The 27645-nt window shown below is 33.7% G+C and overlaps 1 protein-coding gene across 7 annotated transcripts in view; it reads right to left on the reverse strand.

The window, feature by feature from the left end:
* LRP1B (LDL receptor related protein 1B) overlaps positions 1-27645 on the reverse strand; it is a 2480145-nt gene that overhangs the window by 832624 nt on the left and 1619876 nt on the right. For all 7 annotated transcript variants that reach the window (XM_007494117.3, XM_056797188.1, XM_056797186.1 and 4 more), the window contains 2 exons: positions 16174-16338; positions 15575-15819 (listed from right to left, as the gene is read on the reverse strand). In XM_007494117.3, coding sequence (XP_007494179.2) covers positions 15575-15819; positions 16174-16338 — 410 coding nt within the window. The remainder of the gene's footprint in view (positions 1-15574; positions 15820-16173; positions 16339-27645) is intronic.

Consider the following 27645-nt stretch of genomic DNA (forward strand, 5'->3'; position numbering starts at 1 on the left):
TTTCAGAGTTTCAATATAGCTCTGGTGGTGGTGGTGGTGGTGTGTGTGTGTGTGTTTGTGTATTTTATTAGTAATGTTTGAACATCCTCTATTTCATTGAAATTATTCCCCTCTCTTGACCCTCCCCCTTTAGGATTATACTCAGTTTGCTAGATAAATTACTCTTGGTTGTAAGCTTTTAGTCTTTGCTTTCTGGAATTTCATATTCCAAGGACTCAACTCCTTCATAATGGTAGCCATAAATCTTTTATGGTCTTGATTATGACTATTCACTTTTGAATTGTGAATCTTAAAATTTCTCAGACTTGTGAATGTTAAAAATTTCTCCAAAGGGGAATCCTCCATTGGAACAAATTCCCTACTGGGAACATTCTCCATTTTGTTGTAAGAACTCACCAGGATCAGAAACGGGAGGACCACTATTCCACCCTTACTTAAGACTGCTTTAGGGGAGAAAACTCCTTGCTAAACAATGAAAGTACTTGGACTCATACTTATGATGAGGCAGGGAGTTCTTTGAGCCATGCCTGTTTTTTGAATTGATACAATGGGGTGCTAAGTACCTATAAAGGCCGGGCAACTTGTAAACTTGCCAGAAGCAAAGAGGTGAAAACTTATTCAGAGGTTTTCTCTTGAGGGGATTAGTCGACTCAGCTGTGTTTTCTCTGGTTCAAACTTACTAAAGGGATTAGTCGACCCAGCAGTGTTTTTAGAATGGTTGTCCTTTGGAAAACGTCTACTGTGATTGGTAGATGTAAGGACTTAGGGGAGGTGACATAGGAGAAAAACCCCTATATAAGAAAAAGCATAATCGCTTGAGAAGAATCCTTTTGGAGAAATATCTTATGAGGATTGCTTGGGAAGAATCTCTTGAGAGAGGCTCTGGAGAAGGGAAGCTCTTGGAGGACAATCTCTAAGGAGGTCTTGCTGGAGCTCCTCTGAGGGCACTCTGTTCCTCTGGAGGCTCTGGAGAGAGGCCCTTTGAAACAGTCTCTGGCTGGATCTCTCTGAGGAGGACTCTGGCTGGAACTCTCTCTGGTGAAGTCAGCTGAGATGAAGCTGGCCTGGTGTCACTAGAATCCTTGCTTAGACAGACCTTGTGGTGAGTGATAAAAGACTGACTAAATGATCTCTCTCTCTTAAGACTCAGGTCTAGGCCATGTTGGCTTAAGGCCCTTCATACTTATTCCTTTCTTACTCTTTCTCTCTTTCTTTAATTCCTCATTGTATTATTAATTAAATTCTCTATAAAACCCAGTTGACTTGGGCATATTCATGATTGGAAATATATTCCCTGGTGACCACCTTATATTTGATTTAAAAATCAAGACACTGTAGTGAAACATATTTTCTGTGGTCAAATTTACTCACCCACTCTTATATCTATCATAATTTACATCTTCCACTATTTTAACTCTTACAGTTTATGACCCCAAGTCTTTTAACTGCCACAGTTTATGGCAGACAACTATTTTAAATGTTACAGAATTCTTTCTGTCTTCTTACAGCATTTGAAGTCAAATATTGACTATAATGGTACTATGAGTTTTAATTTGGGGGGTTATCAGTGGGTTCTCTCTCCTCTTTTACTGTGCTCTCTGGATCTAAAACATTTGGGTAGTTTTCCTTTGAAGTTTCTTAAACTGTTATATCTAGGCTTTTTAAAATTTTTTGCTCATGGCTTTCAGGTAGTGCAATATTTCTTATATTTATCTCAACTTGATATATATTAAAAGTCTATTTTTTGCTGTGATACACTTTACATTTTCTTTCATTTTATTCAGTCATTTGACTTGGGAATATTTCCTGGCTCATGAAATTATCATCTCAGGTGGGACTATTTCTGTACCCCTTGGATAAAGCTGTTGATTCCTCTTTAAATTTCCACAGCTCTCATTTCTTTTCTTACTTTTCCTCTACTAGTCTCATTTTATTTATAAAAATAAAAACTTTAACTTTCTAAAAAAACAAAACAAAACATCTCTTTTATTCTAGGAATTTTAGTTGAATTTGAGCCCAATCTGTGTTTCTCCTAGTCTTTGCTTGTAGGCGTATTTGGAGTCATTATCTTCTTCTAAGTTTGTGTCTTGAACTTCCTTATCACCATAACAGTTCTTTGTGTGGGATTCATTTATATCCTCCCAGCTTACTTCCTGACTTTCACTGCTCCCAATGTGACCTGATGTAGCACAAAGTTTGGTTACTGCCCTCCTGACCTAAACTCTGTAAATTCCTTAAACTGTGCTGAAGTGTGAACAACATTTGTTTCTGTTAGCCAGTTTCAGTAGACTGCTGCTAGGCTTAGCCACTATCAGCCAGCTGGAAAGTTCTGCAGGTTTAATGTCAGAACTGCAGGATCCTCTTTGGTCTGAGATTCTTTCCCAGGTTATTTCACCGTAGGCTTCAGACTGGATTGGGAATTGGAACAGTCACCACTCTGCTCTATGCTCCATACACAATCTAATATCCAAGATTGCTTCTCATCTTTGTTAGGGTGCAGGAGCCTTCCTTAGTCCATTTGGATCTATGGCCCACAGCTGGATAGCAAGAAAAAGAGAAGTAATTGATTTCTGTTCATGCACTTTTCACACAATTAGGTCCCTCTGTATGTAAGAGAGGAGTCAAATCCAATTTGTGCAAGGCAGAAATCAAATGCAGAGAGAGAGTGAGGGAGGTGAAAGAAGAAAAAACTCAAGACTCCAGTCAGAGAATCTGAAGCTTCGGGAACTCCAACTGATCTCCTCACTTCTCCCAGCCAGAAGCCAAGGCAGAAGCAACTCTCTCAGGTTTGTAAGAAGCTTGGCTCTCTCTGGAGATCATTATTTCCCTGGGAAAGCCTGAATATCTCTCAATCAGCTCTCAACAACAGCTCGGAGTCATCAATGAATATAATGAACCAGAACTTGGAAAAGCTATCCTCTGAGACCCCCTTTTCAAGGATCTCTATTTTCCATCTCTCTCACTAACTTGTTCCTGAACTCCAGTGCTCAAACTAGTTAGCTCAGGAGTAGGGACCAAACCAGCAGCTGGCCAGAAGAGGGGTCAAGGCTGAGAGCCTGAACCCCAAAAATTTGGGGGTCAGTGTGCCAGAGGGGACTTGCTTGCTCTTGAACTGGTATGTTCAATTAAGGTGGAGATTCACCACAAATGCTACAAGAATTCCTCCCTCAGTCTCCCCTGTGCCTTCCTTCTATGTTCCCATGCCCAATGCACTTTCCTATGAATCATCATGACTCCACTGTTCCCACTCTACTTGTCACCATCACCTTCTATCTTACTGCTTTCTGGCAATCCTCAATTGCTGTACAATATTGCCCTTGATCACTTTCCTCTTTAGTGTAGACAGAAATTGCTCTCTAGAACTGTAAATGGCAGCTCTAGATCTATAATCTTGGCAAACCTGACAATGGCCCAGTATCCTGGCAAAGGACTTATAAATCACTTTGTAAATTATAATATTCTATGAAAATATAAGATATCCTTAAGCTTTTCTGCATGAGGTCATAAGGGATACAAAGAAGAGGAAGACTTGGTCCCTGACTTCATAAATTTCCTTGACCAATATGAGAAATGAAATCTCTCTACCTTAAGGTATAGTATGAAAGTACATGCAAAGTATATGGGAATTCAGAAAAGGGATACATCATTTCCAACTGAAAGACAGGAATAACATTTGAGTTAGGCCTTGATGTATAGAAATAATTGAATAAATAGACCTGGTGAATGGGAAGTAAAAAGGAGAGAACTGTGAAAATAAAAGCATGGTGATGGGAAATTAAGTTCTATTAAAAAAAATAGCTCTGACTAAAGCCAGCAGCTGGTAAATGAGATTTATGCTTGAAAATCTGGCCTAAACCAAATATTAATAGTGAGACTAATAGTGAGGTTAAAGTATTTGAAATTTATTTAGTAGATAAAAGTGAACAATAAAATATTTTTTATCAAGGGAGTGATGTGATTAGAACCTTGGGAAGATTAAAATTTGGCAGCTATATGACTTGGATCAAAGTGGAGAAAGATGAGGGAGAGGGAGAGCAATGAGGAATGATGTAATTGGAGTAGTTTGGATAAGAGTTAATGAGAACTTGACCCAGGTATTGGCAATGGGGATTTGGGGTAAGAAACAGATTTAAAGGATATTACAGAGTCATGACCTCCAAGCTTTGATGACAGATGGAACATTAAAGGAAAGGAAGAGGAAAGAAGTCAAATTCTGAGATTTCTACCATAGGTGACTAGGGGAATGGTGATTCCATTATGGGGGGAAAAAGGATGTTAGGCAGAGGGATATATTTTATCTTCTGCTACTGTTCTCATTGGAGCTAGATAGATAACTATGAGGTGGTAAAGAGTTTCTGGTCTTTTTCTCTCAATACAATGTGCCCATCACTGCCTCCTATGTGTCTATTTCATCACCAATGTTTATATGCATGATGCATAGACTTCTTGAAATGAAAGAAAAAATCAGATATTTGACATATCTGCCCAAAATATCTTTTTGACTGATCAATTTTTTGTGAGTTTTGGCATCACGGAGGCATAACCCTCTCTGCATGACGTCCCCAAAACTTTAGGCTATTAATATAGCCTATAAGACTTACCTTTTTGATTTTTACTGATACAATACAATCCAACCCTTGAATTGATTTTTCTCAAAATTATGACATAAAAAGTTATAAAAAGTTCATTTAAATGAAATTTGATTTTGGCAGGTTTTCTTGCAATAAAAATGTCACCATATTTTTTTGCTGACTCCATTTTGATTTTAGATGAAATAATTATATATAAAAAATCCAGTTTCCTAGATTATACAATTTGTGTACTAGCTGAAAAATAAAAGCTAAAAACGAATTCCTATATTGTCCTTTAAAAGCTTTCAGTATCAATTAAAATGACTTTTGTTACCTATGCTTTTCATTGTCATTCATTTCCCTTGACCATTCCCTAGGCTGTAATTGCCTTAGGTTTACTCTGTATTACTCCTCATGAAAGAGCTATTGTAATAATTTCATAACTGTGCCATGAACATCTCCCAACTTTTAAAGATTACAGGGGTGGGGGTAAGGAGCAGGTAGGTAGCTCAGTAGATAAAGAGTCAAGTGTGACCTTGGACAGTTCTTAGCTGTGTGATCCTTGGTAAGTCATTTAACCCCCATTTCCTAGTCTTTACCACTCTTCTACCTTGGAACTGATATCTGGAAGTTGAGGTTTGTTTGTTTTAAAGAGGTCATTGGAATAACTTTTCTAATTTATTTATTTAGGAAGGTTTAGAAATGACTTGAAAATCTTCAGTGAGTCTTACTGTTTACAGAATATATTATACTTATTTTTTACAGAACATTTTAGTCTATATAAAGAAGATATTCCAAAATCAATACAATGGAACAAATCAAGATGGGTATGATGATGAAGAGGCAACAAACTTCACAATGGTTTCTATAAATTGTCTTCATTCTAGCATCTTTCCATTGTAGCCTTCTTCATGATCTTCCCCCTCCCACACACACTCACTACCCAAACCACCATCACAAAATGGATTGTTAATTTGGGATGCATCACTAGAGAATGATGTTCGACTTACATTAAATTTGTGATATGGAATGTTGTAGGTTAGACATGCAGATGAGGCATTAAAATTCTTCATAAAATACATTGTGTGCATCAAATGTGCTATACTTTGTTTTAATGATTATATACAATAATTCTCAGTTATTAAATATTTCCCAATTTTTCAATATTTCAGTAATCTAATCAGAATGAGATGGTAAATCATATTACATAGGAAAATATGAATGAAAACTGAAGTCATACTTTTCTATATTAACTTGCTAATATATCTGTTGAATATTTTAGTCTAGACTAATCCAATTTGGTGACAATAAACACTGACTGTTAAGTTGTAAATGGAAACTTTTTTAAAATCTTAAATCACATTTGTACATTTATTCAGTACCAGCCCCGCAGTAATTTTCACTTTGATCAAGATTAAGAATTTGCTTTTGTTTTAATTCTAACCATATTACCATAACGAAGAGTGAAGAATCTTTAAACACAGCTTCTGTAAGTTTCCATGCTTTTGAAAATATTAAAATGTTTTTCAGTTATGAGCACTAGGAAGGAAGTTAGTACAAAGCCTTCAGATATCAACAATTTCTGATTCACACAAAAGTGTTTCTCCTCCTTGAGCTATTAACTACTAAAATAGTAAATAGTTACTGGCTTATTAACAAGATGTAAAAACTTGTCCCTAGAATTCAACTATTTATTTAGGGTAATTACCTTATTTATTGCTTCTTTTTACATATAATCCATTCAAATTTTCAGAGCTAACATGGATTATATCTAATCTTGAAACCTGACCCCAACAGGATTATTTTCTTGTATTTTGTTAATTACCTTGATCTGAAGTCACATAAGAAAATTACTTAGAACTAGCTTATGTTCAGGTTTCCTCAAATGAAAATAACATCTGGTGCTCTCAAACAGGTATCTAAGGTAATAAGTGCATAATGGGTATGGAAAACTTTTATTTTTTTCCCATAGAAAATACAAAAGAAGTAAATAATTTCTAGTAACCATTAACATATGTCACTCAGAAGAATTACTTGAATTTATGACCAGAAGAAAAGAATACATAACCAAGCTATTGATATAATCATCAGAACTTAGGCATTTTTGTTTTAAATATGATAATTTTTCTTGCTTTTCTAATATTTAACCTAATTTGCATTCCTGGATTAACTTCAATTTGCTATACATGCATGTATACATACTTAAAACATATGTATGTACATAAACATATGTGTTCCACTGTGGTCTTTTTGCAATAATTTTAATATGGATATTCATTAGTGATTTTAGACTATAGTTCTCTTTCTTTTTCACATGATTCCCAAGCTTAGGTATTAGAACTAAATGAATTTCCTAAAAAAAGGAGTTTGGATGAGTGTTTTCTTTCTCAAGCTTAGTCTTTAAGGATATTTAGATCTTAAATTAAAATGCTTAATAGCTTTTTAAAAAATACATATTATTTATATGCAGGAGCAACTACTTAAAAAAAATAAGCTACAAAGTAATGGGTATAATGAGGTAAAAAGCCAAATGGCTATGAAGGGAACTAAGGGCTATATTGCTTCTTAAAAGATATGGAAACCAGCCTTGATTGGTTCAAGAAAGTAAAGGCTCTGATAGTGTATGTCACTTCTAATCATCTGGGAAAAAAAAAAGCCACAAGTCTATAGGCTGACAATGAATATCAACCAACTGGCCAAAATAGACAACTCCAGGAATCTTTCCTCAACTGAATCAACTCCCAGGAACCTTGATTCATATTTTTATCTTATTTTGTTCCAATACCAAACTTCAGTTACCACAAAATGATTCCAAGTCGGTCTATTACAATCTAACCCAGGCTCAGTCAATAATTATATGCACAATCTTACGCTGGTACCCTATTGGGCTTATTTTCACATTTAAAGTTCATTGTAGCTGAAAAATTTCATTATTAAAAAGCATAAGTAGAAATACAATGTTATGAGAGTGAGAAGAAAATGAGAACTTTTAGGGAAGAATCAGAAAAAACAAAAGGAAAGAAGAAGCATTTGTGTGAAGCTTTGAAAGACAAGTAGGACTTTCAAGTATGGATATGGGATGGGTCTCAGGGGTGGAATTTATGTCCAAGAATTTGAAGTCATGGGGTTTAGGTTATGGAGCTTGTGAATTTTAAAAGTCTCCATCTTGGTCTAGCACCCAAAAATTGTGCACACCCACACTACACAGGCATGTGCTAGTCAATGACAAATCAGAAATAACTAACTGCCCACCTGGGCTGTCCTAAGCCAAGCTAGAGCCAACCATTGGATTTTGTGAGACACAGGAAGTGAGGTAGGGAACAGCCTCTGGAATTCGCTTACTTCCTGTGGAGAGAGCGAGACGGGAGTTGGTGTTAGGAGCTTGGACAGGGAGGACGCCCGCAGACAGCTTTCCTTCAGAGCGGTCACGTGAGTTAAGGACTGATTCTTTCCACCTTGGCCCTTTGGGCCTAAAACTCTCTCTGCCTTGGTCAGAGGTTGAGTAGCCCCTTTCCCTTTTCTCTTCTCTCCTTCTCTCCCTATCCTTTCCCTACTCCCAGTGTGATTAAACCTCCATAAACTTCATTCTGACTTGAGTGTTTCATTTTAGGAATTTCATAAGTAAATTCCTTGGCAGCCATTGTTTAATATTACATAAATCCTGTAGCCACATTTTTAACCATTACAGTGCTCATATCCTCTCCCAGAAGCCTAAAATTTCTCCCATTACAAGCTGGAAATGGGTTTTGGGATAAGGGTTTACTTGGAGGAGATGATATAAACAAGTTGCAGAGATAGGAAATAAAGCTAGTATTTATTGAGCAGGAATGGAAAATAAGAGAAGGATGGAAGAGACCCTGTGAATGAAACATTAACAGTATTTCCTGATGGACAATTTAAGATAAGGTGAATTAAAGGCAAGGCCTTTAATTTGTAAAAAGTTAGAAAACCTAACTTCAAATGCCAACTATCCTTTTTAATATTTATCTGACCTTTGAAAGTTGCTAAATCTTTTAAGAACTAATATCTTGCTGCTCTTTATCTGTACTTCTAAGATCCTATGAGTGCAGGAAAAACAAACAAACAAACAAAAAAGAAACATTGAGATTAGGAAGAGCAATTACCTTGAAAGAAAAGATGGTACTTTTTGCCTTTGGTGTGCTAAATGTAAAACCTTTGCTGGATATCCAATGTTAAGGCTCAAAAATGGTTGGAAATGAGATACTGAAGTTCAAGAGAAAGCAGAGTACTGAAGATAGATCTTTGTAGGACTTCCATTTTTAAAAGAAATGCCAGAAGAGAAATAAGGAAAGAATGGCTCCAAAAATTACTGGAGAGTAAAGATTGTATAACATCATACATGGCAAGAGAAAAGGGGTCCATTTTCTAGAGTCAAAACAGCAAAAGAGCTTCTTCAGTTCTTAATGTTTAAAGTGAAATAGGAAGGACAATTGTTTGCTAGGAGTGTGCATAAGGGGATCTTGGAGATGACAGAGGATCATTTCTGAATAGTACCTCAGTTCTATATAACAACAAAAATAATAAAATAATAATAATAAAGAGGTGGGGGGTGAATGTTACTGGAGCCAAAGTGTTTAACTCAGAGAAAATGAATCAATATGAATGGACAAGCCTCTCCCAGAGGTGACAGATTTGTAATAAAGACAAGCAAATACTAAGAAGAAAGATGCTACCCTCTATCCATTCTTACTAAAGTTTCATAGAACCACAAAACAATATTTATTTGGTGTCCACTCATACAAGATACTGTGTTCATCAAGAACCTTCTCCAGGATCTTATGATCCAGAAAGGACCTAATGCCTTTTAGTTAATGCTTCAATAAGCATTTATTTTTTTAAAGTACTAGTTATTTAATTTTAACATCTGAAAGTTCACTCAATGAATAACTTTGTTCTATTGATAAAATATTTGTTTGTATGTACATATGTGTATTTAAAGACTAGAATACATAATTTATTTTCCTTATTTTTAGCTTCAAAAAAAATGCTGTATTCTCTTATTATTCACACAAGAAAAATACTGAATTAAATGATCTATCCCTCTAATAGGCATTCTTTAACATTCTTTTATCTACTTAATCATTAAGACCTGTAACTACCAACTAAGTGAGATAAATGGACAGTACATCCACTATCCAATAAATAAAGCATTTAAGTCAAGTGCTAAGGTGTCAGCTAAGTCTAGGGAACAGGAAAGAAATATAGATTCCTTCTCCCCCCCCAAAAGCATAGGTCTTAGCTTGTGACTGCATTGGGCAATGCAAAAACGAGTGAAGATCCAAATTTTGCTAAATCCTTGGCCCTAAACTCCAGAGTACTTTAATAATTGACACTCAGTGATGACTAATCCATGGCCCTTATTTTGAGACATGCAAGCTCATTCACCTGCCAATTCTGGGAATTTGAAGAGGCCATTCTCATATGCCCAAAGCAACCTGCCTTCTCTCTGCCAAGACAGCTTTTCTCTATTTAAAAGCTCACTAAAATCTTCTTTTTCCTTTGAAATCTTCATTAATTTTAAGTTGGAAACCAATGTACCACTAATGTCTTGAGGACCACTTCTTACAAAGCTAAAAGTCTGAAAAACACAATTTAATATTTTAGACTATTATATTAATAATAACACATATAGATGATGCTTTAAAGTATCCCAAGAACCTTCTGCAGAGCAAATCTCTGAGCTATGTAATAAAAGTATTATTATCACAGTTTTATGATAGTGACAAAGCCTCATAAAGAATAGAGCTGATTATCAAACCCAAGTTTTCTATTCTAAAGACTAGTGGTTTTTGGTGGAATGTGAATTAACTTCTTTTCACAACAAAACTATAAACTCTCAGAGGGTAGAAATTATACCTTATAATTCTTTTGGATACTCTATTGTGGGCCGGATGCTTACATAATATTTGACTGTGATTTCTACAATGTTTATCAAGGATAGCTTGTATGTATAGAGCTCTGTTGAATATAAAACATTTTGATTAAAACAACCTAGGGTAAGATTATTAGGTATATAAATATCTCCATTTTTGCAGATGGGATTATAGGTAAGATGAATTTGTATTTATTCCTAAACACTACAATGACATATGGTTGCTAATCTCTTTTTAAAGTATTTCAATGGTATTAAAATGCAAAGTGGCTAAATAGCTAAGATCTGGATTATTCTGAGACTGTACAAGAGCTGGTTTAAGTTCTAGGACATAGAATTTGATGATACCCATGATGTTTAACAGAAGAAATGAATGGCATTGGGTGTTCTCAATGCTTTCTTGGTGGGAAATGTGGGCTTTCTTCTAAAGACTGATGATATGGGTTTGAGAATGAAGTAGAATATGGCTAGTAACAAAAGGATAACAGGGCCTTGATATGAACTGAGAAATAAAAAAAAAAAACAGGTTTTGGAGATGACATGTCAAGAGACAGGGATAAAATTTGTGATGATACACATTAAAGACTATATAGAGTGGTAATAAATAGCAACTAACTTGGTATATCTTGAAGAAATAGTTGAATTAGCTTGCTGTATAAGTAGAAAAAAGAACAGTTCCTAACAAATGGAGATGAAAAAAAGGGAAGAATGTGAATTAATGAATATAATGTTTAAGGTTTGGATGGTAGGACAAATGTAAATTGTTCATTCAAAGAAGGCTATTTTGTCATGAGCTAAACAAATTCAACAAAGTACTCAGAATAATACAAGTCTAAGTTAAATTATTCTCCAATCTTAGAGGAGCACTCCAAGAGCATGGATGGGGGAACAAAAACTAGATTTGCCAGCATTTCCTTATTTGTATTTGTGAAAGCTTCCTATCTCCCACTATTCTGGCTGTCAGAGATGGAGGTAGGAAGTAGGAAGAATTGGACAGATAGCTGCATGTTTTGTTATGATTATGGATTTTTTTTTCATAAAACAGCATAAGTATCATAAGTATTCTCTTAATTTACATTTTGTAGTTATGTTGTAGAACATGAAATTTCATCTCATACATAATTTTGTTTCTTGTCCTCTTGTGACACATAGGTAACAAAGATTTTAGCTAATAACCTTCACATGACTAGTAAAAAATAAATCTAATACCACTACCTTCTTAAACAGATGAAGACAGGGAAAATCCTTTGATCTAGGAGCATTGTCCACAATTACATTTTAAATTATCATAAGATCTCTGAGTGAGTCATCTTGGGCGAGTTATTTCATCTTCCTGGGTCTTAGTTTCTTTAGTGGACTAAATGATCTCAAGGTTCTCTCTAGCTTTAAATCAATGATCTCAAAATATCAGAGCCTGTGTAGATAGATCTCTAAACAAACAAGAATGTCCTCTACATCACACTCAAATAGTTGTCCTGTCTTTGCTTAAAGATATCTTGTAGGGAAAATTTCACTATTTCTTGAAGCAACTAATTTTGCTTTTGGATATTTTTAATGTAGAGAATTTTCTTTTTGTTTGTTTGTTTTTTATATCAAACCTGCTTTTACCTCTTTGTAGTTTTCACCCATTGTTTGAAGTTCTGTCCTCTTGAATCAAGCATAACAAGTCTAATTCTGCTTCCCAGTAAAAGTCCCTCAAATATGTGAGGACAATAATCTTGTATCCATCAAATTAGATTAAACAACTATGGTAATTTTCAGTTGGCCCTCATGTAGTAAAAACCTGAGCTTCTTCACCATCCTAGTAATTTCCTTTGTCTGTATCATTTCTAAACCATGGAAGTCAGAATTAAACTCAGTATTTGGATGTGTTCTGACAAGGCTACAGTAGAGAATGATCCTTATTTCCCTAGTTCTAGACATCATACCTTTCTTAATGCAATGTAAAATTATTAGATCAGCTTATTTGATTTCCAATTCTAATTTGATTCATACTGAGCTTGCTATTCACTATTACCCAATTCTATTTTTATTTATATCTATATATATTGCCCAATTCTAAAAACTATTCACTAATATGCCCAAGTGTTTTTATTTTTCTTTGGATGTAGCAAGATTACTCCCTACAGATCATTTGTAAGGATAGATTTATAGGGATAATTCCATGGGGCATGTAAAATAATTTCCATGATAACTTGGAATTTAGAAAGAGGTCTTTGTACTTTAATAGGAAAGAATTAATTCTTCTTGATGAGTGGTCATTAAGGAGACTACTTGGTCATTGCTAAATCCTTTCCTTAGTAAGAAGATGATTCTTATAGTCCCAGGCCTACTCAGCTTCCACAGAGTACAACTTGTATTAAATTGATAAAATCCTATCTGGTTTTGTCTTCCCAAACTTATTAGACAATTACTTAATTTTGTGTTTAAGATTTTTCATTTATTCCAATAATATTCTAACTTACTAGAGTCTATTCAATATTAAAGTATTTCTTGAATTAGGATTCTGCTATTCACTATTATCCATCTTAGCCATCAGTATTATTTTAAAATCATTTCTAAGTTTTTAATATTTACAAATTTCAGTAATGCCTCTATATGTATAGAAACCAAAACACATATTCATATACACATCCACAAAATCAATTCTTCAAAAACGGAGTGTTTTCTAGATTTTGAAAAAATGGGTAGTAAGAAAAGGCAATGTACTTTTAAAATAAAAAAAAAAAACAAACTCCTAAAATTTGTAAATAAATACCCAGCATCATTTTCGTGCACAGTTATACAAGTAAAGGTTATAAATAAGCTCATAAACAAACTGTTAAAGAAATTGTATTACCATTTCATTCAATGCAACTTTTCTCATGCCATATAAACAATACTAGGAGCAAAAAATTAACAATAAGAAAACTTTCACTTAACTATATGATAAAGAAATGTGTGTATGCATTGAAGACTTACTTATAATAATTCCAGTGCTAAAAAAACTCATTAATTTCTTATTTGGAGTATCAAACAATTTCAATGAGTATCTTTAACCTTTATATAATTTATAGAAAAATTTAGCACTATATATAATGAGGTTTAACCTATCATTTTTCAAGAACCTCATATTACTATTAATCACCAAATAATAGCTTTAATATTATTGTACTTATGTTAACTCCAAGCCTTTGCCATTATTTTCATTTTAGTTCTGTCCTTGGTAATAAAGTATCTGATCTGTTCCTGCATTTCAGTCCACCCCCCACCATCATCCTGAACAATGGTTGCCCTACTTCACTGAAGCAGATAAACAGGATGGATAATTCAAAGCTTGTTGTAGATTTAGTGATCCTTGTAAAATAGAGAAGCAGAATTTCCTCTGATCATTCTCAAAATTGAAAACCAACTACATATCTCTTAGGAAATAAAACTTCTTTTAATGGAAAATTTTCTCAATATATACAAAGAATAGAAAACTTTCCCCATATGTTGAGAAAAGATTTTAAAAGTTAGCCAAAAAAAGGACAAAAAATGTTGTTTTCTAAAAGTAAAATCATTCTTCATACTAAGTAAACATTACACAGTAAAAATAATTTAAAAGGAATTTATATATCTTTTCTGTAAATATAAAGGTGACAGGAATATTTGTTTCCATAAATTCTTTCTTTTTCTCTAATGACAGGTAATATAGTATGTTGTATATAGAGTTGGCTTTATAACCAGGATTCAAGTCTCACCTCTGATATACTCTGTTTCACTGGGCAAGGAATTGAACTTTTCAGCGTCCTAGACCAGTGATGGTGAACCTTTTAGAGACAGAGTGCCAGGCCCCATACCCACCGCACTCCCACACCCCCATACCATGTGCCATAACTGTCCCCTCTAGATACTGCATGTCGTTCCCCTCCCCAAACACATTCTGGGTACTCCCTGCCCCCCCCACCTTACCCCACATAGGGGAGGGACAACGTGCTCCCATTGGGCTGCTGGGTGGAGAAGCGGATGACCCAAGGAATATCATCAGCGAATGTAGAGGGGGGAGGGAAGGGGAATGGCCTAAGCACTCAGCTCTCTTCCAATTCTGCCACCTGTGAGCCATCCACCTTACCCCCTTTGTGCTTCCATTGGCTGATGAGAAGAGAGGCAGGGGAGAGTGGGAATGGAACAGCTCCACCTGAGTCCCTCTTCCTTTTTAGTAATGAACCCCTGGGAGATAGGGGGTGAAGGGACAGAGGATAGCATGTGTGCCCACAGACAGTGCTCTGCGTGTCATCTTTAGCACCTGTGCCACAGGTTTGCCATCATTGTCCTAGACAGTATATTAGCTAAAGGAATATAAAGCCCTCTGAGTAAAAGGGGTTTTTCATTAGAAGCTTCTGGTACCACAAATCTAGTCTCAGTTCCTTTCCCTGTCTTTTCTTATGTATTATTGAGAATGAAGTCATGATTTTATTGGCAAAGTAGACATATGTTCAAGTACTATAAAATACAAGTATCCTACTAACCACTAACTCATCTTTACTTCCCCCAAATTAGGGAGGAAAAGTTTTTGTATAATGGAATGAACTGGTGGAGCCATTCTTTATGTTCTTGGTATATTTCCATTACTTAACCTAAAAGTGAGAGCTATAAATTGAGGTGGAATCTATAAAACGATAACAAACAGAGAGGAGACCATGGCATGGATTCCCTGATCATAATAAGTCTGTAACCATAATTTTAAAATGGGAAACAGTTCTGGCTATAAATGTCTAGCCAAATGTCCAAAAAAAGTTGTTCAATTTTTTTTTCAGAATTAAAGTGATTGATTTTCAAAGAAAAGCATTTAAAGCTAATTCTTCATTGCCTTATGTGTTACAAATTGAAGTCAGAACCTTGTTGTTTTATCTTATCATCTTTCCCTATTTCTTCCCAGAAAAAATAAAAAAAGATAGAGGAATGAAGCACACAAGAGGGCTTACATCAAATACAGCACAATTAAAAAAATTTTTGGATTATATTTACAGAGTAAAAATGAATATCTTACATATGAGCAGTTATTTTGAAATTATAAAGTATCAACTCAAGATTAAAAGAAAAACAAAATCCACTTTTCCTGGATGATTAATTAATACAAATCTCTTACCTTGTGGTTGACGGCTGGGGTGGTATATTTGAAGATCAAAAGGCTGTGCACTGGTTTTCTGAATTACACTAACATTCTGTCCAGTCCATTTGTTGGCTTTAGATAATGTATTTGTTCTCCAGTCAGTCCAATAGACCTCACTTCCATACAGAGAAACAGCAAAAGGATGAGATAGGTATTCATGACCTCGTATGATCTCTATCATGCCTGTTCCATCATAGAGGGCAGAATAAATAGCATCTGACCTGCAGGAAGATAAGCTCATTATCAAAATCCATTCATATAGCACACATTCCTACAGGGTAAAAATGACACAATACTATTACCCTGATGAATGATACCAACATTGCTGTATAAATATATTTATGGTACCCTCGTTGCAACCTAGAAAGTTAGAATGCCCCCCAAAATAACAACCCAACCCTAATAATTACAAAGAATTATTACTGTGCTTCCTACATATATGATTATCAGTGCATGTTTAAGGGCAAAACAAATAATATGCCATAAAATTGGGTCTCTTCAATATTGTGAATCTCCTCTTGTCTAGGGGAGATAGAAGAACATCAGATGAAGGAGGAAATGATCTATTTTTTTACCTGGCATCTGTCCATACTATCCTTTTTTCAAAATGGTCCACAGTTAGTCCATTAGGCCAAGCCCCAGTTTTCATGTCTTTATATATAGTCTTTCTTCCAGCACCACTCATGGAGGCTGACTCAATACGAGGAAAATTAGCATCCCAATCTGTCCAAAAAAGAATTCTAACAAGAAAGAAACAATGCTATTACTTAGTTTACCATATTAGAATTTTTAAATTCAATTTAAAATATTTAAATTTAAATAATAATATAAATTAAAAGAATTGTAAATCTATTAATCAATTACTAGTTATCAAGTTGAAAACCTAATATTAGGTGGATTGTGGCCTGTATTGTCATTTAGGCTAGAATTATAGTAAATTATAACATGATAACTTAGTAACTTAAAGAACTTTTGTATCTCTGACTAATTATAACACCATTGACTACTGCTTATGAAGTTACTAACTGTAGCAGTCCAGCCCATAGGTATTATAAAGAGACAAGGTTTGTGAATGGGCACATGGCCATTCTGTGCATGGCAATGAACTCTGTTCCCAGCATGGCTGAAGTTAGGGCAGGAAACCCTGCTTCCTTTTGTCTCACTCACCTGAGGATAAAAACTCCACCTTCACCTTGTCGTATTTTGCAATTATCCAATGGCAATACACTATGTAACTCATCTATATGTATTGAGGCATTATGTAACTTATCAATATGTATTGAGTTCATTTGCATATCAAGACAATAAATTGGGGAGTTGCAGCAAGCTCCTCCTCCTTCTTCTCCTTCTTGGATGAGCTACAGGTTTGCTATCTCCACCTTTCTCTCTCCTCTCTATACCTGAGGCCTGGCTTTCAGTCATGTGTCTCTCTTTCTTTTCCAATGCTAATACGTAGCATTCTCTAATTCTTTAGTCTCTATTTATTTTCCTAGCTGAGCTATATCATCCTCTGACCAGTGTAGTGTTAAAAGGGATCTCTGGGCAGAATATAGTCTTTCAGTAACATCTATTAATAGTAGTGGGGTGGTGTCTGAACTGTACAGATTCAGTTTCCTGTTTTGAAGACTGAAATGATAATTCTTTGATGCACTATCAATAGTATTTTATTTCATTTATTTTAATTTTTAAATCCTTACCTTCTGTCTTAGAACCAATACTGTGTGTTGGTTCCAAGGCAGAAGAGTGGTAAGGGCTAGGCAATGGGGGTCAAGTGACTTGCCCAGCATCACATAAGTGTCAGAGGTAAGATTTGAACCCTGGACCTCCCATCTCTGGGTCTGGCTCTCAATCCACTGAGCAACCCAGCTGCCCCTATCAATTGCATTCTAGCACAAAGTTTTTGAGAGGTTGGGATAGTTTCCTCCAGTAACAATCTCAGTTTCTTATAAGTTAAAGTTGTCGAAGGTTACTATTCTAAAGGATGTTACTATATAATGAATTAATTTGTGATAGAATAGAGGTCACTCTCTGTCTGTCTGTCTTTCCACATACACACAGAATTTAAACCCACATCCATTCATGCATATTCAGACTCAAAGGTTTCATTAAGGTGGAATAACCAGGGATTAGTCCTCTGGTTCTATAATTTAGATAGCATTGACTATACCCAAGCTTCTTCAGCAAATAGATATATAATTCAGGAAGTTACTAAATATGTTATTTCCTTTCCAACTGTACCCCACAAATAGCCTCACATTAAGCTCTCTGCCTAATTAGGTCATGATTCCTATCTACACTTCATAAGTACTTGTGTCTAGAGAAGCAATGTTTCTCCTTGAGATCATCCAAAGCTGAATGTTACAAAATCTGATTTCATATTTCCTTCTTACTGCTTGACCTTAAATCAAGAGTATTAGCAAACAATTTCAAAATTTCAACTTGAGAATCACTTGAGTAGGAAAAAAATATATGTATACATTTTTAAAAATGCTGTATTTTGAAACTCTTCTTAAGCTTGTACTATGTAAAAATATAAAATATTTTTATTTATATACATATTATATATAAAATATAAAATAGAATTCTTAGTTGAGGTATTACTAAGGATTTTTTATACTTTAAATTACATTTAAGCAAATGATTAAATAAAGAATAAAATACACTGTTCTTATGTAGAGAAAATGAAATTTCTGAGGAATTGAAAAAGTAAAAGCCAAATAATTTATTGGGGCACTTAGAAAAAAGTTATTAATTAGGGCAAAAGCTTATTAAAATAAAATTCAGCTTTTAATAGCATTTATAAATGAACTTAATGTAGATATGTTTTTTATATTTATTTTCTGATATTTTGGATTCCATTTTCTCTCTTTCCTTCCCATTCCTTCCCCCTACCCAAGAAAGCAGGCAATATGTATAGGCTATAATCATATAACAATATTTCCATCTTCATCATATTATGAAAGAAGACACAAATTACTTATACTTGCAAAAATTATTGAGGAAATAAAGTAAAGAAAGATATGTTTCCATATGCATTAAGATTTTAGCTGCTCCTTCTTTGTCAATAGATATTCTTTTTTTTTTGTCATGAGTGTCTTGAAGTGGTTTGTGGTTTTTTTCCTGGTTGATAGTAGTTAATTCATTCACAGTTTATCATAATGCATTATTGTTACTATGTACTACATTTTTCTGGCTCTGCTCAGTTCACTTTACATCACTTCATATAAGTCTTTCCAGGATTTTTTTTTGGTCATTTTCTCGTTTGTCATTTCGTATAGCACAATAGTATTCCATTACAGGCAAAACAACAACTTATTCAGTCATTTCTCAATATAGGAACATCGCTTTAGTTTCCAGTTCTTTGTCACCCCCCCAAAAAAGAAAGTTGCTATAAATATTTTGTGCAGATAGCTGCTTTTCCCCTTATCTTTAATTTCTTTAGGGTACAGACTTAATAATGACATTACTGGTCAAAGGGTATGCACACTTTGATAGCTCTTTGGGCATGGCTTCGTATTGTTCTCCAGATCCCCCAGATATTTATCAGTGTCCCAGTTTTTCCAAACCCTCTCAAACATCTACCATTTTCATTTTCTGTCATGTTAGCCAGTCTGATCGGGGTGAGGTAGAATCTCTGAGGTTTTTGGTTTTTGTTTGTAATTTGCATTTCTCTAGTCAATAGTGATTTAGAGAATGACCTGAACATACAGAAGGAAACTATAAGTAAATTAGGTGAACACCAAATATTATACATGTCAGATCTTTGGGAAGGGAAGGATTTCAAAACTAAGCAAGCTTTAGAAAGAGTCACAAAATGTAAAATAAATAATTTTGACTACATCAAATTAAAAGTTTCTGTACAAGCAAAACCAATGTAACCAAAATCAGAAGGGAAATAACAAATTGGGAAACAATCTTCATAACAAAAAACTCTGACAAAGATCTAATTACTCAAATTTACAAAGAGCTAAACCAATTGTACAAAAAATCAAGCCAATCTCCAATTGATAATGGACAAGGGACCTGAATCATTCAAAGAAATCAAAACCATTAATAAGTACATGAAAAAGTGCTCTAAATCTCTGATAATCAGGCAGATGCAAATCAAAACAACTCTGAGGTATCATCTCACACCTAGCAGATTGGCTAACATGACAGTTATGGAAAGTAATGAATGCTGGAGGGGGTGTGGCAAAGTGGGGACATTAATTCATTGCTGGTGGAGTTGTGAATTGATCTAACTATTCTGGAGGGCAATTTGGAACTATGCCCAAAAGGCAATAAAAGAAAGTCTGCCCTTTGATCCAGCCATAGCCCTGCTGGGTTTATACCCCAAAGAGATAATAAGGAAAAAGAATATTCATAGCTGCACTCTTTGTGGTGGCCAAAAATTGGAAAATGAGGGGATGCCCTTCAATTGGGAAATGGCTGAACAAATCGTGGTATATGTTGGTGATGGAATCCTATTGCGTTCAAAGGAATAATAAAATGGAGGAATTCCATGGAGACTGGAACAACCTCCAGGAAGTGATGCAGAGAGGAGCAGAACCAGAACACTGTACACAGAGACTGATACAATGTGGTACAATCAAATGTAATGGACTCCTCCATTGGTGGTAATGTATAGATCCTGAACAACCCAGAGGGTTATAGGAGAAAAAACAGTATCCATATCCAGAGGAAAAAACTATGTGAGTAAAAACACTAAAGAAAAACTACTGCTTAATGACATGGGTCGAAGGAGATATGAATGGGGAAATAGACTCTAAATGAACATCCTATTGCAAATACCAACAACATGGAAAGAGTTTCTGATCAAGAACACATGCGATACCCAGTCAAACTGCTCATTGGCTATGGGAGGAGTGGGGGAAGGGGAGGGAGGAAAAGAAACTGATCTTTGTAACCAAGGAACAATGTTTGAAATTAAAAATAAAAATTAAAAAAATAGTGATTTAGAGCATTTTTTCATATTACCAAAGATAGTTTTAATTTCTTCATCTGAGACTTGTGTGTTCAAATTATTTGACCATTTTTCCATTGGGGAATGCTTTGTAATCTTATATATTTGAGAAATGAGGTCTTTGTCAGAGAAACTTGGCATAAAGAATTTTTCCCAATTTCTTATTTGCCCTTTAATCTTTTGATTGCATTGGTTTTGTTTGTTTAGAAATTTTTAAATTGAATGTAGTCAAATGTATATATTTTACAACTTATAACATCCACTTTATTTTGTTTCAACCTAAATTCTTCTCTTATCTGTAGGTATAACAGGTACTCTATATTTTTACTCCCTGAATTTGTTTATCAAATCACCCTTAATTCTAAACCGCGTATCCATCTTGATATTACTTTGGTATATGCCATGAAGTGTTGGTCTAGCCTAATTTATGCCATACTATTTCAAAATTTCCCAGTTTTTGTCAGTTCTTCCAAAAGTTGGAATCTTTAGATTTATCAAACATGAGGTTGCTATGGTCATTTAACATTATGGGTTGCATGCCTAATCTATTCTATTGGTCTCCACTCCATTTCTTAACCAGTATCAGATTGTTTCCATGGTTGCTGCTTTATAATATAGTTTGAGATATGGAAAGGCTAAGTGATTTTCCTTCATATTTTTTCATCAATATTACAGGTCTTTTGTTCTTCCAGATGAATTTTATTATTTTTTCTAGTTTTGAGGAAATTTTTCAATAGTTTAATTGCTATGGCACTGAATAAGTAAATTAAATTAGGAATAATTGTCAGTTTTGTTATATTGTCCTGTTTTTTCCAATTGTTTAGAACTGACTTAATTTGTATGAAAAGTGTTTTGTAGTATGGTCATATATTTCCTGGGTTTGTCTTGACAGGTTGATTCCCTGGTATTTTTTGTCTACAGTTATTTTAAATGGGATTTCTCTTTCTATATCTTGCTATTGGTCTTTAGTGGTAGAATAGTATAGGAAGTATACAAAAATGCTCATGATTTTGTGGGTTTATTTTATATCTTTGAATTTTTCTAAAGTTGTTCATTGTTTTGATTCATTTTTTGGTCAATTCTGTAGGATGAATTTTATAGATAAGGAAACAAATTATTACATGATTAGACCGCCGTTAGTTAAGGTATCAGAGCTAGTTAGTAGTAGAGCAAGGTTTTGAACATATCCATGCCTTTCATTATATATTCAGGACTCTTTCTATTATTCCTATTTGTCCTAAGTAAAAAAAAATTTTAGCATAAATATATAAACATGAACAGTGTTTAAATACAATTAGAAATATTTGTATCTTTTTTCTAATTTAATTTTGGGTACATGTCAAATTTTAAAAATATCATCCTGAGGTTCAACTTTTTTAGTATTTCAAAATTAGATTTAAAATAAGAAAACAATATATAGCTAAAGAACAAAGAATTCAAGTGCAAAGTTAATCAAAGAAACCATAACACTTAAGAGAAAGTTTTTGGGAGGTTTGGATTTGTAAAGATTAAATTAACTCCCCTTCCCATTTTTAGATTTAATAATGAAAAGTATTAAGATCCCACTTAATCTTTGAGTGGGGAAGGTCTGTGACCCATGTGTGCAATAGTGGGTGATGAGTCAGAATCAAACTGACTGCCCCCTGGGCAGTCCTAAGTAAAGGTTCAACTGTAACTGGTAGATGTAAAAGTGGAGGAAGGCACAGAAAGTGACACAAAAGAAAGTGTCTTTAAAAGGGAGTTACAACTTCCTGTGGGAAGTTCTTCTTGGAGAGTTCTCAAGTTCTTCATGCTTGGGACTTTTGATTTCCCTCATTTTTCAGAGTTCTGAGTTTTAGTTGGAGGCTGCTGAAAAATCTGCTGACTAGACCTGAGACCCTATACTTGGTAAAACTACTCTTGAATCTCTCCCTTTGGACTGATGTGTGATGAGTGAAAAGAGCTGACTCCTTTTCTGGATTTTCAGAAGAGACCTGTCCTCTTGAGAGAGGCCCCCTGCAACCCCAGGTCCTCAGCTCAAGAGGCTAAGCCCTGCCTGGGTTGAGCCAGGGGTCAGAGCAAAATACTTAGTGTCTATGCTAGATATCTTACCCTATCCTCTCTCTGATTTTCTCACTTCACTCCTTCTATATTTTGTAAATAAGTAGTAAATGAATCTCTTTGGAATTAATTAAATTCCTATGACCCTATTCTTAAATAATCCAGTCCAACCTTTTATATAAAACTCCCTTTCTCTCCTTTACAGGCTAATGTGATTGTTTAGAATTAACTAACAGCACCTACTAACCATTTTTTTTATAAGAAAGATTTTTCTTCTGACTTTTTTCTAAGTACAGCCAATTAAAGTCACTCTTGTTACTCATCTTGCAAGTGGAGAATTACAGCTCCTATTCTTGAAGACTGTGGGGAAAGTTCTCTTAGGTTCAAGATAATGGATAGTCAATACAATTAAGGTATTATCAGTTGTATTCATAAGAATACCTACAGTATACATAGGAGACTGGCTAATGTGTGCTGAGGGTAGTGAAAATATGGCTTGCTGTCCTTCAAACTATTTTTGACTGGCCCTTTTAATCTTTATTCAATGTAGCAGTACTGGGAAGCTGACAGCAGCAGATTTGGTATTAAAGTATCACCAATTTAGGAAAATAACATGTTTGAGAACAATTTTCTCCAAAACGTATATTTCACCTTACCATTGGAGGGAAAACAGCTTCTAAAAGTTGATTTCAAGGATCATTTGTTTTGATAAGGTTTGGGGAATCTTGTACTCCCGATGTCACCACTAGTTACTTGTATCTTAATGGAATCAAGTCATTTTCTAAAGCATTCAATATTTTATGCTTGAAAATGCATTAGAAATGGATGATTCAATAAATGTTCAGTTTTCTCAAATACACAAAATTTAAAAGATCTCTTAGCACAGAATATTTGGAAATGAAGAACCACAATTTATTTTTAAAGAACTGCAAGAACTAACCAAGGCAAAGGTTTTATTTATCTGTCAGACTGTGGTGCTTCTATATTGGGTCAATAAACAATAAATTAAAAAGTCCTCATGGGGACTATTATACAGTGAATAATTCATTTCTAGAGAGGGCAGTATAAAATATCATGTCAAAATAAAGAAGGCCAAAATCAACTATTGTGGCCCAAAATTAGGTCAATGAATTCTCATTGTGAGGACTTTAAGTTCCAATAGTAATACTAGTTTATTAAAACATATACTAGTTTTAATATTTCATTATGTATTTCAATAATTTGTTTTTTTCAGAATTTACAGAAATAAGATCAATTAATTATCTATATAACACTTTGAATTCTCTTTCATGTATATATATATATATTTTTTTTTTCAATTTAGTTCAGTTCAACTTAATTTAAAAAGGACATATTAAATGCCTCTTTAAGCACAAGAAACCAAGTTAGGCACTTTGGATATAAAGATGGATTTATCACAAGGTTGGCTCACAAGTAGTTTGCAACTATTTGGAAACTTATACAACTGTTAGGTTAGGGAAGTTTTATATACATATACACACATCTATTATATAAATATAAACTATCTGACAAATTGATACAAAAGACAAACATAATGTTGAATTGATATATCTTAATTATGACAATGCTGATTGTATGTATAAAATTTATCTTTTGTGCATTTTATATTCTGTATATATTTTATGTGTTATATTTTATGTATACATTTTATCATGTATATATATATTTATGTGTTATATACAAATATATTACACACATATATATATATAATATATATTCAAAGAACAAAAGGGCTAGGAGCCTACAGGTCCTGACTTTCTACTTAAGTAGATCTCAGGAAAGTTAGTAATCATCTTAGACATAAATTCCTTAATCTGTCGATCTGGAATAATACTTCCATCATTTAGCTATTGTTAGAGTCTTAGGCTATAAAGTAAGGGTCCCACTATACTCAGTATACACACATATGTACATACACGGATGTGTAAAATTTTCTGGTGCTCTCTCCTAACCCATTCCATTTAGCACACAATCACTATGTGTGTGTAGAAAAGTATCTACTATGTGCCGAACACAGTGCTGTGCTCTTCTACTTACAAAGAGCTAACAGTTTAATATGTATTCAAGGCAGTATGATATTTGCTAGAAATAGAAAAAAGTAAAGCAGCTTTTACAGAAAAAAGAATTCACACTGTGGTATCCTTATAACTTCCTTGAGGTTATTCCTCTTTTTATATCCCCAGGAGTTGGCATAATGCCTGGCACATAATAGGTACTGAATAAATGTTTACTGATTGAATGCAACATAAGCATAGATCATTTGATGCAGTCGGCTAAATTAGGCCTCTTCTACAAAGAAGAGAAATTGAGATATATAAATGGAAACTACTAAGATGATAGCTGAATCCATTAGATTGTATCGTGACATTTTAAAAAATATGCTAGTCCTTGCCATTTTAGTTCAGATCATGCCCTGGATGTATGCCATCTTCTCATTGTACAATGATGTACAAAGATCCTTTAGACCTAACCTTCACATGGCATACCACATTAAAGAAGAGTGAATTATAATACCATTGTGTCTTTTTGCAGAAAGCTCAGTGCACAACCTCATTGTTTGATCAGTTATGATTAAAATAATTCTACTCCAGTTGGTACCAATTTAATATAATTCACAAACTATGAAAGTGATCTATGTTGGAAGGGCTGTGAGAAAATAGGCGCACCATTGCACTTTTTTGATGGACCTGTGAATTAAATCAACCACTGAGGAGGCAATAAGTTACTATACAATCCTTGTCTTTTGGTCTAATTATGCTACTAATGGACTTATACATAAAAAATAGAGAATAAAGAAAATTGAAAAGTTCCTGTGTGTACAAAAATATTTATAGTACTAATTTTTATGGAAACTTTAAAAAATGGAAACTAAGAGAAGGTCCATCAGTGGAGGAATGGCTAAACAAATTGAGGTACATAAATGTAATTGAATACAATTATGCTATTCAAAATGAGAAAATAAATGATTTTTAAAAGACACAGAACTAAGGCAGAATTATTTGAGAAGTAAAATAGGTCATAAAATAACAGCATTGTAAAAACAAATAACTTTGAAAGCTTTAAGAACTATAACTATATCTGATAAGTGATTATTTATGAATCCAGAGTTCTAATGATACAACATCCTATCCATTACAGAGTTGAGGGATTTAAAATGCAGAATATTTGATAGATAGATGGATAGATAGATAGAAAGATGGACACATTCACAAAGACATAAATATATACTTCTATATACTTGTGCATAATATACAACTTTTAATAGAATTTGCTTTGTCCAGTTGTCTATATTTGTTACAAGTAGTTTGTTTTTCTTTTCTTTTTTCAATGTGGTTAGTGAACTCAAGAAAAATAGTTTAATGTTAATTTTTAAAAAAGGGCTAAGGGAGTACTAAAAATATTAAATGTGTGCACTTTTAAATGAGGTCACTATATTATTAGTTTCACTTATTTTATTTTGTTGCAAAAGACTTCTCATGAAGAGAAAATAATCTCTACATATTTTAATATAAAAGCAAAATACATCAATACAACTTATTATTTAAAGAAAATGGTGTAAGTATACAGCAGCAATTCTAGCCTTTTTAACAGATGTTAGAATGAATCTTGAAATATTGGTGACACTAAGATTTGCTATAAAATCCTCCTTCCCAAAGGTCTCTGAATATCAGGGTAAAGTTATATATTGACAGGACAGGATAAATTCAGACTGTGTTTAGTAGAAAGAGTGAACCAATTCCACAAGATTGTGCTCAGAATTCCAAGAGATGAACCTATGAATCATTTGTTTATACCTATGTAAATAAGTATAATGACTAAAAAGGACCCTCAGGGTAGATAATTCCATTTCAAGCAAATATTCCATTATAAAAAAATTAAAATTTTTGAATAAAAATTTATGGTCACATAACAAGACATGAGAAGCAAAACTAAAAATGTGTTTCTTTAAAAAAAGAAATAATAATGGTAATAAACAACTGGATGATTATCAAGTTAAAACAGTACAAGCTGCATTTAGTGCATTTTAATTTTAACTCAATTTACAAAAGTCCATTTTGCCTGTAACATTTCAGAAACACATTGCTAATGAAATCAAAGTATACAATAAAGACTACTATAAAAATAAATGAACAAAATAATTATTCCTATGCATGCATGCATTCTCTAAGAAATAATTCTTTAGTGCCTATAAAAGGTTGGAGTTTTTAACTACAAAAGAGTTTAAGTCATGTTACCTCTTCTCAGGAAACTTACTGACAAGAACCTCAACAAAGTTCAGTCAGTAACTTTTTGCTAAATGTATTTTTCTGAGTATATTTTTCAGAATAAGTGTGACATCTTTAGATACTCTATTATTTTAAACCATGTCTCCATATTCTGCTTCATGAATTTTCGAAGAACAAGGAAAAAAGTCCAGTCTTAAAAAAAAATCATAACCAATAAGGAGATGAGCCAAGATGAGATGAAGTAAGTTATTTTTATGTTGTTTATCTTGTAATATGTTTTCAAAAGCAGAATTCATTGTATTTCTTTATTTATAATACTTGTGTCCCAAAGCAATGTAATTGTAGATAATTTTAAAATCCCAATTCCCTCTTCTCTCATGTAAAAAAAAAAACACTTAATAAATGTTTATTGAATTTATTTGAATTTTAATGAGCCAACAGAACTTGTTTTCTGAAAATAGAGACAAGGGGATAGGAGACTCTAGAGGTCTTATTTCAAACCCACTAAACTGACCTTATTATTCTTGAATTTTACATTTCAAGAAAATTAAAATTATATCAAATCACATTAGTCAAACCAGGCAATTTAATCCCAGAGCTGAGGAAATTACCACTGTCATCAGAACCCTTGGGCCATTTTAGTCAGAGACACTTTTACAAGTTAGATTTCCTGCTTTTAATAATCATGCTGATTTACTTCATTTTATCACCAATGTAATTATAGTAATTAGCTTTAACAGTTAAAAATAACAATTAGTAATGATGATAATTTATCAGATTTTTCAATGGCATTATCA

Source organism: Monodelphis domestica, chromosome 4 (genome assembly GCF_027887165.1).
Source record: "Monodelphis domestica isolate mMonDom1 chromosome 4, mMonDom1.pri, whole genome shotgun sequence".
NCBI lineage: Eukaryota > Metazoa > Chordata > Mammalia > Didelphimorphia > Didelphidae > Monodelphis > Monodelphis domestica.